Here is a 16,282-nt window from a genome sequence, read left to right as displayed (position 1 = left end):
GGTACGGATCAGGATGATGGAAACTGAATACAATCCTAAACCTATGTCTCAAGGAACCAATAAGAATCCTCTCGAAATTTTATATTGGCTTAATATTATATATTTGTGTTAACTGGACAGCTTTTATCTATGTTAATAAACTGTTAAATAGGCTAATGAACAACTCTGCCTCTATATTATTTAATTCTACTATCAAGGGACTCATTATTACATTTATCAAACTATAAAATATTAGTATGCCATTTTATTTAATAAATGACTGCATATATTGAAATAAACTCAAGGACTATGTGAATTTATAGGTCTGATGGGAATTCAACCTTTTCTAGTTATGTAGCTTCCACAAGCTTTAATTCAGTGATTACACATTTGTTATTGGATGATAACAAATCTAGACCCTCACAGCCTAAATACAGGCCCTGAAAGGAATGAACAGTTCTCTCAAATGATGTGAGGGGGCAACAAAATATATGAATATCTATTATTGGTTTCAAATTATAATACTCAAAATGTTTATTACCAAATTTTTTTTTCAAAGTAGGATAGATAAAATAAGGATAAAAGTTTTAAAATACCTCTATATCAAATCAAACTGCAAATGTATTCATTTATTAATGCTCTTTCTGAATCTGGTGACTGGCAATCTTGTAGATCCTCAGCTTTCTCTCTTATTCTCTGCAGAGACCATTTCAAATATTCTCCATTCTCTCAAATCTCCTATGACACCAGGGCCCAGCTCATCATCAGATGATGATTGTACTTCATAAGTTTTAGAGAAAATGTGAATCATAACTAGAAACTACCTTACCTTCCTTGTTTCCTCTCACTACAATTCTAGAAATGTCTTTCCTTCTAGGGCCGTATCTCTGAGGTAGTGTTTCCTATCTCCTCCTTCAAGAACATAATCCACTAATAGACTCTCTTTCTTCTACTTTCATTATCTCCCTTCCTAGTGACCCATTCCCAACAACATTTAAATATCCTGAGTATCCCCAAGTGTATTATAATAATTTTCCAGGGCTGCCATAACAAAGTATCACAAACTGGGTGACTTAAACAATAGAATCTTATCTCACAGTTCTGGATTGCTTCTTCCTAGCTCTGGTGCTTTGCTGGAGATCTTTGGTGCTCCTTGGCTTGCAGATACGGAATTTCCATCTCTGCTTTGGTGTCTCATGGTGTTCTCCCTGTGTCTCTGCCTTCACGTAGTCATGTTCTTCTAAGGACACAAGTCATATTGGATTAGGGGCTCGCCTTACTCCAGTATGACCTCATCTTAACTAATTCCTTCTGCAATGACCTTATTTCTAAATAAAGTCACTTTGTGAGATACTGGGCATTAATATTTCAACATACCTGTTCTTGGGGAATAGGCAAAATTCAATTCATAATACCATCATTAAATAAAAAAATAAATTTTTTTAAAGGGACTTCCTACTCTTCTCCCACTTTATCAAAATCCTTTCAAAAGGTCTATACACGCTGCCTCTACTTCTTCCTTTCCCTATCCACTTCACAGCCCATGACAGTTTGGCACTACCTCCCCAAACATCAAGGTCATGGGTGGCTTAATATTAGACAGTTTCTTCCTGGCCTATTTCTCCTTAATCCTTCTCTGAAACACATGACATTGTTCCTTCCCACTCTGAAATTCTCTCCTCCCATACTCTCAATACCTTCTTAGCCTAAATCTTAATGCATCCCCAAAGTTCTATCCCTCAGTTTTTTTTCTCATGATGTTCTCCCAAGGCAGTATTTTATTTTTTAGAGACAAAGTCCCGCTATGTTGCCCAGGCTGGATTCAAACTCCCAGGCTCAAGTGATCTTCCCGCTTCAGCCTCCTGCGCTAAGATAGTTCTTCACTGATAACAGTATTAGTAATTATTCCAAATCTCCTTTTACAGGCTTAAGCTTCAGACAAGTATTTCCAACATCCTATTTTGATATCATGGGGGTATGTTGATCTCAATACATCACTAAACTCAGTATTATCTCCTTTCTTTACTCGAAAACCATTCCTTGTACCTACTTCCTGATAGCATCTTCTTAGTCATCTGAGCTAGAAATCTGAGGCCATTTTGATACTTCCTTCTTTCCTGCCCCCATAGAATTAATCTCCAAATCCTACTCAATTCTGCCTCACCTGTCTCCAGAATATACAGTAGACCACATATCACTTGGATCAAAAAAAATCAATGGCTTCCTGCTGTCTAGAGAACAAGGCCTCATCAGCATGACATAAAAGCTCTCTACGATCGAGTCTCTGCTCCCTATGTCTTCTGTCCCGTGACACTCGGCTTTTCCTTCGACTTGAGGCAAACTGGACAGCTTGCTTTCCTGTCTAACAGTTCTTTCCCTGTACACTTGCTGTCCAAATCCTACCATCCTTCAAAATCTAGCTCTTTCATCATGATCTCAGTGATAAAATTAATCTCACTCTTCTCAGTTTTACAGGGCACTTTTTGAAAACTTCTAATATATATCACATTCTGATTTCCATACAGTTACCTGGATATACATCTTTCTCCCCCTATTACATTTTAATTAATTTATCTTAAAGTTAACAAAAGGGAATGTAATTCAAAATCTTTGAATTACGTACAGTGCTTATCTGTAACAGGCAATCAGTAGATATTTAAATTAAATAGAATAAACTTTTACCTAATGACCTGCTAACCTATGATTCAGTATGAATTCATTAATTAACTACTCTAAATCCCCAAGCAGTCAAATGTTATTTATCTTGAACGTATCACATGAAAGAAGCTACAACTATGGCTGTGATCAGTGCTTTCACACACGTACCTGATGAGATGAATTGTGCATCATGCCTTCATAGGTTTTAAAGGTTACATTAGCTGGATTTACCAATGTTTTTAGTTTTTCAGCAGTAAGAGAACCAAACGTCACGGGAACTAAAGGGTCGCTATCTCCATGGCACTGGAGAATAGAAATATCTCTGTTAGCGCCACTGATAGGACCCTGCAAAAAACAACATAAAAAATAGTATTATTTATTCAAATGTATAGAGCATAGTGCCAGGCATTCATTCATTCATTTATGAGAGAGGGTCTTGCTCTGTTGCCTGAGCTACAGTGCAGTGGCGTCACCATGGCTCACTAGAACCTCAAACTCCTACGCTCAAGTGATCCTCCAGCCTTAGCCTTCCAAGTAGGTAGGACTACATGTGCCCACCACTGCGTCTGGCTAGTTTTTTTTTGTTGTTGTTAATTTTTTTGTAGAGATCAGGAGTCTCACTGTGTTGCTCGGGTTGGTCTCAAACTCCTAGCCTCAAGTGGTCCTACCACCTTGGCCTCCAAAAGTGCTGGGATTATAGGCATGAGCCAACACACCTGGCCTAAATTATTTCTGTGTTAAAAATAAAAATTCTAGAAGATGTTGGAAAAACTCATAGACATCGGCCTAGGCAAAGAATTTATGAAGAAGACCCCAAAAGCAATCATGACACAACAAAAATAAATAAATGGGACCTGATCAAATTAAAAGGCTTCTGCACAGTCAAGGAAACAATCAATGGAGCGAATAGAAAACCTACAGAATGGGAGAAAATATTTGCATGCTACACATCCGATAAAGGGCTGATAACCAGAATCTACAAAGAACTCAGGAGTAAATCAGCAAGAAAAAAACCAACAACCCCATTAAAAAGTGGGCAAAAGACATGACAGAAACTTTTTGGAGTGTCACTCAGTGTCCTGGGTAGAGTGCAGTGAGGGTGGGTCACCGCAAGCTCCAGGTCCTGGGCTGTGAGCGATCCTTCTGCCTCAGCCTCCCTGGTGGCTGGGACTACAGGCACTTGCCAGAGTGCTTGGCTGTGTTTTGTTGGTTTTGTGTGAATTTTTTTGTAGTGATAAGACACGGGGTCTAGGCTGGGCACGGTGGTGCACGTCTGTAGTCCTAGCTTCCTGGGAGGCCGAGGCGGGAGGATAGCTGCAGCTCAGCGGTTCGACACCAGCCTGAGCACAGTGAGACCTCGTCTCTATCACTACAAAAAAAAAAATAAGTAAAGAAGACAGACTAATGGCCAAGAAACATGAAAAAATGCTCAGTGTTTCTAAATCATCAGGGAAATGCAAATCAAACCACCATGAGATATCACCTAACTCCAGTGAGAATGGCTTTTATCAAAAAATCCCAAAACAGGCTGGGTGTGGTGGCTCACGCTTGTAATCCTACCACTCTGGGAGGCCGAGGCAGGTGGATGGCTCAAGGTCAGGAGTTCGAGACCAGCCTGAGCAAGAGCGAGACCCCATCTCTACTAAAAAATAGAAAGAAATGATCTGGACAACTAAAAATATATATATAGAAAAAATTAGCTGGGCATGGTGGCGCATGCCTGTAGTCCTAGCTACTCGGGAGGCTGAGGCAGAAGGATTGCTTGAGCCCAGGAGCTTGAGGTTGCTGTGAGCTAGGCTGACGCCACGGCACTCACTCTAGCCTGGGGCAACAAAATGAGACTCTGTCTCAAAAAAAAAAAAAAATTCCAAAACAGCAAATGCTGGTGTGTATGCGGAGGGACAGGAACACTCTTACACTGCTGGTGGGACTGTACAACCTCTATGGAAGTAGTATGGAGATACCTCAAAGAACTAAAAGTATACCTACCATTTGATCCAGCAATCCCACTACTGGGTATTTACCCATAGGAAAAAAGGACATTTTATAAAAAAGACATCTGTACCCGTTCGTAATTGCAAAGATGTGGAAACAACCCCAGTGCCCATCAATACGTGAGTGGATTAATAAAATGTGGTATATATATACCATGGAGTACTACTCAGCCATAAAAAAAAAATGGTGAACTAACCCCTCTTGTATTAACCCAGATGGAACTGGAGATCATTCTTCTAAGTGAAGTATCACAAGAATGGAAAAACAAACACCACTGTACTCACCATTAAATCGGAACTAATCAAACAACACTTATGTGTACGTATGGAAATAACATTCACTGGAAGTCAAGCGGGGGCAGAGGTGGGGATGGGTAAATTCACAACTAACGGGTACAATGCACCTGTCTGAGTGACGGGCACACTTATAACTTTGACTCAAATTGTACAAAAGCAATTTATGCAACCAAAACATCTATACCCCCATGATACTGTGAAATAAAAATAAAATTAAATTAAAAAAGAAGAAAAAAATAGTCCTAATTTTCTTATCTATCCTAAAATGTATCAAACCCTGCAAACGTAAGATTTATGACAGTAAGGCTTATTTCTTATTCCATACTGTGTGAACCACAATAAAGAGAATAGTGCATAGACAAAACCTAGTAATACATCACAAAAGTCTAAGGACACGCCTGTAAGCCTAGCACCTTGGGAGGCTGAGGCGGGAGGATCGCTTGAGGCCGGGAATTTGAGGTTAAAGTGAGCTATGATGATGCCACTGCACTCTAGCCCAGGCAACACAGCAAGATTCTATCCCAAAAAACACCTAAGGAAATTCTTTTTAAAAAAGGATGACCGATGTAAAAACTATGAACTTTGGGTGGTTATGATGTGTCAGTGTAGGTTCACCAAGGTGCTACTGGGCTGGGGGATGTCCAAAGTGGGGAGGCTGTCCCTGTGTGGGGACAGGAGTATATGGGAGCTCTGTATTTTCTGCTCAATATTGCTGTGACAATAAAGCCGCTCTAAAAAATAAAGTTTATTAATTTTAAAAAAAGGATGACCCTCTTGCCAACATTATCTGCTACCTCTTAGCTCAGCATTCTCACGTTACATGCATCAAGCAGGCTACCTGAAACGAAGCCCGAAGTGGAAGCCAGCAGCTGAGTGCGGTGACACCTGCCAGTTTCTGCTGGGTGGTAAGAGCGGTATATAAAGACAAAGCTCCTCCCTGAAAAGACAAGCAGGGAAAGTCAGTGGAACACACACAACAGCAAGTTATGAGGTTTCTTGTTATTAACGATATCCACTTAAAAAAAAAATCAAACTCAGTGGCTGATGAAAGCCAAAGCAGGGCAAGTAGCAGAAATACATACACGCACCACTGTGTCCTTAAGGACATGGTTCTTTATACCAAAGAGGACATACCTACCGATCCCCCATTGGTAGAGACATACACAGTTCACAGCACAGTAAACTCTTGCATTTACAATGTGCCTTAGGAATATTCTGAGTTTATAGTTATTTGCTCTTCTGCAAAGTTTTAGGCCTAAAATCCAACATCATCTTAAATTGGTATTATTTTCTAATACAGGAATTCAAGATAATGAGGACTAAGTAGCAGATACCTGTAGAGCATCTGCCTTCCCAGCTCACAACACCCTGCGTTCTGGGAGCTACACTCCTGCCAGCCATCCAGACACCCCGTCACTCTGACTGTACCCATGGGTCACTGCACCACGTGGGTACATGAGATTCTTTCTCACCCCAGACAGTGATGTTCTTTCTCCCAGGATGTGGAACTGGGATTCAGTGACTGCCAGTCTTTTTGTGTGGCTGGACCTGTAACATGTAAACTCACGAGATGGAAAACCTATAGGCTGCAATAGCCGAGGTGACCAACCGTTGATGGAGAGGCAACCAAGGCAGAGAAACAGAGACAAAAGCTAGAAAGACAGTCCTGCCAGCTTTCCAAGCCCTAGCTAGTCCTGCCAGCTAGCCCTAGCCCTAGCCTTGCTTCATTTTCATCCTCATTTTCCTTGACATGATGCCCTAGACAGCTTAATCCTTTTTGCATAAGGTATTAGGAGTTGGTTTCGTATGCTATAATAAATGAATATCAAATATATAGACTCCTATAGGCCCTTCCTATTTTGAATCAATCATTACATTTTTGTCCCTATGTTTACCTCACAGTGTGTATTACAATGTACATTACCTGTAAATTTCAACAAACACCAACTCAATAACACCTTTGTTTACTGCACTGTATCAACAACATATCTTCCCATTGAATTCTGTTTTCTAAATGATCCCAGAATTCTGACATTTCCCTAATGAAGGTGGTCTGAACACAAAGTAGTTGATTTAGAAGATTTACGGATTAGGAACTAGAGCATTCTGGAGATAGGTCCATAGCAAACATGATATGCTGCAGTACAGAGAGAAGGTAATTGTGAAGAAGTCGTGTCTGTGGAGAAAGGACAGAAGGAAGGAGAAAAAGTACAGACAGGCAAACAGATACCAAAAATAAACATGACACATTTATATCTAAAACCTATTTTACATGACAAAGACGGGAACACACACTCTTGTCTTCTACCTTTCCGTTCCTATCAGTAGTTTCCTCCTAGAACAGGGGACTTATGCCTGTGTTAATAGAATTCTGCTTAACTGAAAATACGTTAACTTAGAAACCTAATTACATGTGTGTTACGATTATTTTGAGAAAATACATTCCGGCAACCTGGAATGTATTTACATTCAGGCTACTGCTGAAAAAACAGAAAATAGCAAAAGCGTTAAGAGTGTGTAAAGTAGCAATTACTTAGTTCCAGTCCACTCAAATGTAATCCAGCATTTAAAGGTAAGTGTAACAGTCAAGATCTTATAACATCTTCCATTTTCTATGGAAAACTCCTTAGAAAGAGCACTGAAACCACAGACTTCTAAATATACTGATGGTACTGACATACCACCCGAACTTTATCTTACCTGAGAAAATCCTCCCAAAATAATTCTGTTAGAAGGAATGCCATTCTTCACCTCTTGATCTATCAAAGCCTTTACTAAAAACAACATGAAAGTTAATCAGTAATACTTTCAAAGTTAAGCCCACTGATACAATTTACAGAAAGAAAAAATTAATAATAGAAAAGCACAAACAATATTTAGGGTAGAAATGAGCCAAACACTTGAAGCACTCCACTACAATACAAAATTAGAATGTATTTGCATTATCGAATTTCTCAGATTTTGCAGGTGTTGCTTAAACTAAAACTTCAAAATTTCCTGTCAAATACTTTGTATTCTTTCTCTCATCAAGAGATAGATTTTTAAAAATATACACTTATTATCCACCTTTGGCTCATCTATGGGACAACAGGCATTTGCAGCACCTAAAAGTTGTCATTTTAAAATTATATGTAGTTAAGTGTTTAAAACTGTTTATTCTATTTAAAAAATCACAACATTAATTTTTTCTATAGCTAATAAATGATGGGGAAAAATTTCAAATTAGTACTTTTGTTTCTACAAAATATTTTGACACGCGTCATATAAATATTTGATAACTCCTAGAATTTCCTTTTTCTTTATAATCAGTCCTGTGTTTTTGGAATAAATGTGCCTTTTACAAATTTATCTCCTTTAATTTTTTTACATATATGCAGAGTTTCATTTTTAAGATTAAAATTTATATTTCCTTTTTTGATCAAAAAACCAAAAACCTGTTTTTATTAAAACGCTACAAAAAATCAAATGCCCAAATTAAAGTTATTTTTGTTTTATGCAAAGTTTAGTTCTTAGTTAAACCAGTATGAAAAGCAAGGGGTCCTTTAACTAGGGCATGGGACAGCGAGTTAGAAATCAGTAAAGGAGACTTAAGAAATTAAAGAACTGTTGAGGAGAAGTATAAGGCGTTTATTTAGGGGAGACAGCACAGCCCTGGCTGGACAGAAGTCGCAGAAGGAGCAGAAACAGCCCAGCTCTGCAAGGGAGAGGAGGAGGGTGGCTGTGATGGGGCCTGGGGAGCATCAGCTGCCGGCCAGGGAGCCTATCCGCCCTCAGTTTCACAAAGATTACTCTCCACGGTTAACCAACTGGCTAAGCTAAAGGTATCTTCACAAACTACAACGACAGCAGCCAATCGTGGAGTAGTGGGTTCTAATTCCAGTCACCTTCTACCTCCGGTCAAGGGCAACACGCACTCCTGACAACCCAACCTGAGCACGCTCGCCTGTGTTCAGCAGCATATTCTCTCGGTCCTCTTTCCACTCTGAGTCTGACCCTAATTCTCCCCAATAATCCATCACTTCAGAGAGGAAAGAAATAAGCATTTCATAGGCCAACTCTATGGTGAGGACAGACTATTCCACTCTGGGGCTCCCCAGGCCTGCCTGTCTTCTCCACAGGGCCCTCCCCTCCCTGTCTTCCACGGGGTCAAACACTCACTGCCATGCTATTATTTCTGTCATCTATTATTTTTAGACAAAATCCTAGCTGTAGGATTCTGGCTTTGATCTACTTTTTGATAATCCAAGAGGTCAGTGTTCTTAGTTCGACATTCCTAAATATCCAATATCTTTTGTATGTATTTTCCCTGTTTCAAAGATTTTAATAGTTTTTTTAAAAGACAGATTAAAAGGATCTCGCTGTTTTTGGGTTTTAATGTATTTTAGCAAATTTCAAACAAATATAAAAGTAGAAAGAGCCACGTAGTGACTCCCATGTACACATTACCTCAATTCCACAATTATCAATTCACAGCCAGGCCTGTTTCCCCAGTGCCCGCCCACAGCCAGGAGTCAACACCCAGATTATTCTCAAGGTAACCCCAGCCATCACATTGTTCTATTTGTAAATACTTCGGTACATACATGCAAAAGAAAAGGATGCTTCAGTGCATTTTTAAAAACTATATATCTCCCAGTAAATTGCTGTTCTTTGTTTTTTTAAATTTTTTTCTGACAATTTGTTTTTTTAAGAGACCAGGTCTTACTATGTTGTCCAGGCTGGACCTGAACTCCTGGGTAACCCTCCTGCCTCAGACTCCCAAGCAGCTGGGACTACAGGCACGTGCCACCATGCCTGGCTCTAAGTTAGTGTTATGTTTTCACGCACAAAACAAATGGCATTACCATGTTCATAAAGGAGAAGGAACTACTAACCACAGATCAGGCTTTGCAGATTCTGCAAAGCAGAGCTAACACTTGATGGGGCTGTTAGATGGGGTGATTTATAAGAAACACCTAGCTTGTAAACAGCTAAGTGCTCAATCGGTGGTATCTATTATTATTATGACACTAAAACTAACCATTCATTAATAACATTTTCATTGTTTATTATCATTATATCATTATTTTCATTGTTATGTCAAGTCTTCTTAAAAAAGACACTGGCCACAACTATTAAACATTTTGCTGTTTTCTCCACTTGCCTATGTAAATGAAAGCAATTTTTCTTTCTTTCTCTCTTTTTTTTTGAGACAGAGTCTCACTCTGTCACCCAGGCTAGAGTGCCGTGGCGTCAGCCTAGCTCACAGCAACATCAAACTCCTGGGCTCAAGCGATCCTCCTGCCTCAGCGTCCTGAGTAGCTGGGACTACAGGCACGTGCCACCACCCTGGCTAATTTTTTCTATTTTTAGTAGAGACGGGGTCTTGCTCTTTCTCGGGGCTCAGGCTGGTCTCAAACTGCTGAGCTCAAGAGATCCTCCTACCTCAGCCTCTCAGACTGTTAGGATTACAGGCGTGAGCCACCATGCCAGTCCAAAGCAAAATTATCATGCATCTGACAGAGGTGAAGCTTGGTCCCCATCTACCTCATCTCCACCAACCACAGTCAAGTGAGATGTGGACATCGTGGCAGACAAGTTAGAGTGTGATCAGAAAGGAAGGAGCCAGCAGTACCTCCTGAGATCAGATAAATGTGCAATATTTAATCAATATCAATATGACCGCTGAATCTACTAAAAACATTTAAGAATGCTTTGTCTTTATAGGACTTTTCTGTACTTACTACATTCTGCTGCATGTTTAATTCCAGGTTCATCCTCCTGTGAATCTGGTGAAAGCCCAATAATATCAAACCTGGAAAATAAGGTAAAATCTTAAAAGGACCATTGGATTCTAAGAAAATCTATTCTTGGTAAGTATATTTTACTAAATTCATGGTAGTTTGGATAAAAAGGGCAGCTAATGAGTTACTCTCTAGAACATGGAACTCAAATTAAACTGCCTACAGAAGCCAAACAATTAACTTAAATATGTGACCTGACATTCTGTATGCTCCTTTCACTCCAACTAACACAGATTCTATGTTAAAAAGTCACAGTGCCAAATAATTTCAGGGTAAGAACCTAGGAAGTTACCTAGTCCAGTCTTACACCCCAGCAGGAATCTCAGCCCACAATCCCGAAAAGTTTGTAATAAATTCCAGCCATTCATTTCTTCTATTGCATCTGAAGCCAATCCAGTGGAATAGTTACTTTTCTTTGTCGTGTCACTCTTGCATGTACTACCCTCATGCCTAGTGAACACAGGCATTTAAACTTAGCTTTATCCATATTCTGAAAAACATTTTCATCATGCATTGTAGATACCTCGGTCCAGAAACCAAGGGAAGTCTTCCTTCGGCCCTTTCTAACTCTCTATCAGGTTATATGCTTACATTATGGTCTCTGGCAGTATCAGGGAGAAATTCTGGTTCTAGGATAAAGATTTTTACAGCTAGGGAAGACGAAAGAACCAAAAGCCAAGATGGGTGGAAACCTGTAAAAACTGCCAAGGAATCTAAAGTGGGTAAAAAGGAAAGTGCATGGGGTTAGGGATGGATGGGAAAAGTAGAAGGAAAAAGAGGACAAAAGAGTGGAGGCTCTAATGAGATCTAAGAACTAACAGGGTAGGAATAGGGAAGCAAACTCAAAGGGTGAACAACTGTTATGCTTAGTAAGTTTGAATTAAGTGACTTCAGAAGTGGGGCAGTTCCAGATGACAAAGCCCAAGACATGGCTGTGGATGCCTCAAGTTGAGAGAAGAAAAAGGCCCTGGTTCCTGGGGAAGACAAGAGGTCAAGGAAGTAACAAGCCAGTCAGGGTTGTGAAAGAGCCATTTACACTGGATCCTGCAGTCACCCAAAAGATAAAATAGTGGCAGGAGCTTGAGTGGAAAGGAAAATATCAGTCAGGTGTCAACGTCATCATTTTTTAAGAGGCCTAATGGCAGGGATCTGAGAGAGCAGAGGGAGAAGTCACAGTCTGCAAAACTGACTCTATTTCCTAACCATAAAGTACACAGGGAATGTGAGAATATCTCCAGGGGGCTGAAAGGGAAAGGGTTTCCTTAAAAACTAGCCAGCTCTCCAGGAAAGCAAGAAACTGGAAGGGTGAAGAGGCTGTGGCTTAACAGGAGTGTATGCAACAGGGGAGCATTTAAACGTCTGGTCACCGAAATCAACATAGGTTTATCAAGCAGTGGAGATATTTTCCCGTATTATTTCTATTCACTCATTCTCCCCTATTTCTCTAACTCTGTGTACAGCTCCTCAAATTTACTCTCAAATCTAAAGTATAAAAAATAAGTAAAAGTTAAAGTTAATTATGTAACTTTACAATTTAAAAATAACTAAAAAGCTGCTATACAATAAAAGAACTTCTGATAAAAGATTAAGTAACATAAAGTTCTTATTGAAAAAGGAAATTTTTACTTACCAAGTAGGCATAGCCATGTTCATATTTAATGTAACAGGCCTAACTGGCCTACATGAGAAAGAGAAAACAGCAAAATAAGAATAGCAAAGCATAAAGACTGAAAAATCCCATCAATCAAAAACGGATTGAAACCCACACAAAACTGTATGCCACAATCTTAACGTATGAACGCTGTTCTCCATTCCCTCCAAACGTGTTCTAAAGACAGCAGCAGCAGCAGCAAAGGACTAAGCATGATAAAAAATGTTCCCTTTCTCAACACCCTTACTTAATAATACTTTTAACTTCTCAGACATGAGAAGGGAAACCAGGAACTAAGACAACTGGAAATGTATAAAATATGAAACTCTGGAAAGGAGCTAAGGGCAATGAACACTTTATTGCACAAATACTGTAGCATCATCTCCCATGTGCTCAGATTACATTTTTGCTTATTTTCTAGTTCTCAGCTACATACCTGCTTGATTAAGAGACCTCTAAATAAATAAGGGAAATACAAAATTTGCCTAAGTGTCCATTATACCCAATTCAAATCTGTGATGAAAAATATGCTGAATAATCTGAATTTAGCTAGGTAAAAAGGAAAGAAAAATAAATACACTGTAGCTACATCTTACAACTATCCTTCCGATTCATGAAATAAATCTACCTTAGAGGTTAAAAAACTGTTTCAAAATTTCTTTAGGAATACAAACTTCCCCAGATGGGAAATAGCTTTAAAGCAATTCAATCTTGGGACAAATAACAATACAGTGGAAATTCCAACATAATCAAGAATTCTGTGTCTTGCTTGATCAGAATACTATTAATAGATGATGACACAGCAACCCCAGCCACAGCTTTCAGCTGTAGCTTACAGATGTAAGACAGACCCTCTGTTTCAGGACAAAAAGAAGGAGGAATCTAATTTTCTGAAATATTTTCCTCTTCCCATTCCCTCTTTCATGTTCATGATCTGTCTCAACTCTAAGGCTACTATCACTTCTGAGGATGAATTACTAACCTACTAGCATGTATCCAATCCCTCTGTCTTCTCCATGACTACTGCTTGTCAGCAAACATTTGACTTAAAACTTGCTAATTTTAATGATTTTCTGAGTTTGCTCAAAACTTACTATATTTTCCTTTCTCTCCTTTTTTTTTTTTTTTTTGAGAGAAAGTCTCACTGTGGTGTCATCATAGCTCACTGCAACCTCCAACTCCTGGGCTCAAACAATGCTCCTGTCTCAGCCATCTGAGTAGGTGTGACTATAGTGCACCACGACGCCTGGCTAATTTTTCTATTTTTTGTAATGACAAGGTCTTGCTCTAGCTCAGGCTGGTCTCAAACTCCTGGCCTCAAGCAATCATCCTGCCTCAACCTCCAACAGTGCTAGGATTACTGGCATGAGCCACTACGCCCAGCCACTAGTTTCTTTTTGACTCCACAAACATTTTCAGAGCCAGAATTCAAAATCAAATCTATCAGACTCCAAAACCTGTGATTTTTCTATAGTATATCACATTGCCTCTAAGTGATAAAATCCAAGAGCGTTCTCAACATAAAAGATTTCTCATAGATTTGACCAGTAAGTTCCCTTCAGAGATATCCCACAGATATCCTTTCAACTTTACAGATATTTGTATATCCAAAATAATTTTTCTGGCTTTAAGTTCAATTAACCTCCAAGAGAGCAATATTTTAAATTTCTCAACAAAAAAGAAAAAAAATATTTCAATATAACCGAGAGTCATTTTAGTTTTCAGGAATCCTACTAATCTTTATTCTTAAACTGAATATTTAAAAGATAAACATTTATTATATTCAAATACTTTTCTGTAAGGATAAAGCTATCACAATCGTTTCTCTCCAGACTCTGAATCACAAGCCTGAAGATGAGAAATACTCACGCATGTGGGCAGATGTATTTGATATGTGAACTTCTGATACCTGCAAAGGCTTCTGCCCATCCATGCCTGGTGGAAAAATGATTTGAAAAATGCAATTAGACACTGTTTTTAAATCCAAATAAATTAGTAGAACAGTACTTTAAAAATCTGAAGATGAACGTTAAATCCTTAAAATATCTTAAAAGTAGACCATCAATGATAGTAAACCGGCTGGGCGCGCTGGCTCACGCCTGTAATCCTAGCACTCTGGGAGGCTGAGGCAGGTGGACTGTTTGAGCTCAGGAGTTCGAGACCAGCCTGAGCAAGAGCGAGACCCCGTCTCTACTAAAATTAGAAAGAAATTAATCGGACAACTAAAAAAAAATATACAGAAAAAATTAGCCGGGCATGCTGGCGCATGCCTGTAGTCCCAGCTACTTGGGAGGCTGAGGCAGAAGGATCGCTTGAGCCCAGGAGTTGGAGGTTGCTGTGAGCTAGGGTGATGCCACGGCACTCTAGCCCGGGCAACAGAGTGAGACTCTGTCTCAAAAAAAAAAAAATGATAGTAAACCACCATGAACCTAAAAATTACCTGACAGCTGTTATTTAAGCTTTAGCTAGGGACAAAGATGATCTCTCATGATTTCTGAACAGCAATGTGTGCTCCTTCATATGTTTCCACAGGGCTTCACAATTTCCAAAAGACGGATTTTTTTAAATCTCTCTGTAACTTTACTACAATGTGCTTATAAAGTGGCAAGACAAACAATATAATTCACATTTTATATGAAGTAAAAAGGCTCAGAGGAATAAAGTAAATCAGTTGTCTAATATCTCTACATACTTATGACACTATTAAAAACAGTAACTCTAATTAATATTCTTTTCTCATGTATGTATGTATACAGGAAAAATTGAAAAAAAAATTAAATCATCATAATACTTCTAGCCAGAAATAAATAGTTAATCTTTTGATGCATTTCCTTCTGATTTTTTCCTTGCATATAAATTAAGCAATAGATACAGATTTGACAAAAATGGGATATTATACATGTAGTTTCCTGCTTATTTACACTTTACAATCTCCCAGATACTTTTTACATGTTATCTCTACTAAAGGATAAAGTGGAAGCAATTTAAGCTTTCTCGTATGAAAAAGGCTGCAAACAAATGTTAAATACTTTTGTTAACTATTTTCCTGTTTTAATCCACCTCCGCCCAAAGTGTTAAGGACATATAAAAGATTAATGGCAATAGTATTAACAGTAACACTTATATAACACTTTCCTCTGAGCTAGGCTATTCAAGTTCTACATGTGTGCACGAATGTATGTATGTGTGTTTATATGAGTTCATGTGTGTATTGTATGCATATATATGTGTACCTATGTTAAAGACTTTACTCTGAAAACTACAAAACATTGAGAGACATTAAAGAAGATCTGTATAAATGGAAAGAAATCCCAGGTTCACATACTGGGAGACTTAATATTTTTAAGGTGGCAGTGCTCCCCCAAAATGATCTACAGTGTCTACACAATCTTTATCAGAATCCCAGCTGACTTTGCAGAAACTGACAACCACATCACCAAAACGATCTTGAAAAAGAATAAAGTTAGAGGACTTATACTTTCCAATTTCAAAAGTTATTAATACTACAAAATAATAGTACGAAAAACTAGTACTGGAGTAAGGGTAAACATATAAATCAACTGAGAATCAGAAATAAACCCTCCCATTTACTGTCAACTTAATTCTGAAAAGGGTACCACAACAAATCAATGAGAAAAGAATAGTCTTTTCAACAAATGTGGCTGGGACAAGTGGATATTAACATGCAGTAGAAGGAAGTTGGACTGCTACCTCACACAATATATAAAAATTGGACCAAAGACCTAAATGTAAGAGATAAAGCTATTAAACTCCTAGAAGAAAACATACATAAATCTTTGTGACCTTTGACTTGGCATTCATTTGTTAGACAAGACAACAAAAGTACAATCAACAAAGAAAAAATAATTAGAAATCATCAAAACTAAAAACTGTTGTGCTTCAAAGGACACTATGAAGAA

General features: G+C 38.6%; 1 protein-coding gene across 3 annotated transcripts in view; it reads right to left on the bottom strand.

Annotated features, from left to right (window-relative positions):
* The window catches only part of LYPLA1 (lysophospholipase I), a 36,588-nt gene that overhangs the window by 2,797 nt on the left and 17,509 nt on the right, over positions 1–16,282 (bottom strand). For 2 of the 3 annotated variants that reach the window (XM_012661425.1, XM_012661427.1), the window contains 6 exons: positions 14,232–14,297; positions 12,342–12,389; positions 10,652–10,722; positions 7,629–7,702; positions 5,767–5,865; positions 2,806–2,982 (listed from right to left, as the gene is read on the bottom strand). In XM_012661425.1, the coding sequence (XP_012516879.1) occupies positions 2,806–2,982; positions 5,767–5,865; positions 7,629–7,702; positions 10,652–10,722; positions 12,342–12,389; positions 14,232–14,297 (535 nt within the window). The remainder of the gene's footprint in view (positions 1–2,805; positions 2,983–5,766; positions 5,866–7,628; positions 7,703–10,651; positions 10,723–12,341; positions 12,390–14,231; positions 14,298–16,282) is intronic. The other variant, XM_012661426.1, reaches the window with a different exon arrangement.

Source organism: Propithecus coquereli, unplaced genomic scaffold (assembly GCF_000956105.1).
Source record: "Propithecus coquereli isolate 6110/MARCELLA unplaced genomic scaffold, Pcoq_1.0 Scaffold71, whole genome shotgun sequence".
Lineage (NCBI taxonomy): Eukaryota > Metazoa > Chordata > Mammalia > Primates > Indriidae > Propithecus > Propithecus coquereli.
The sequence above is the reverse complement of the archived record's forward strand: the minus strand, read 5'-3'. Positions and strand labels throughout refer to the sequence as shown.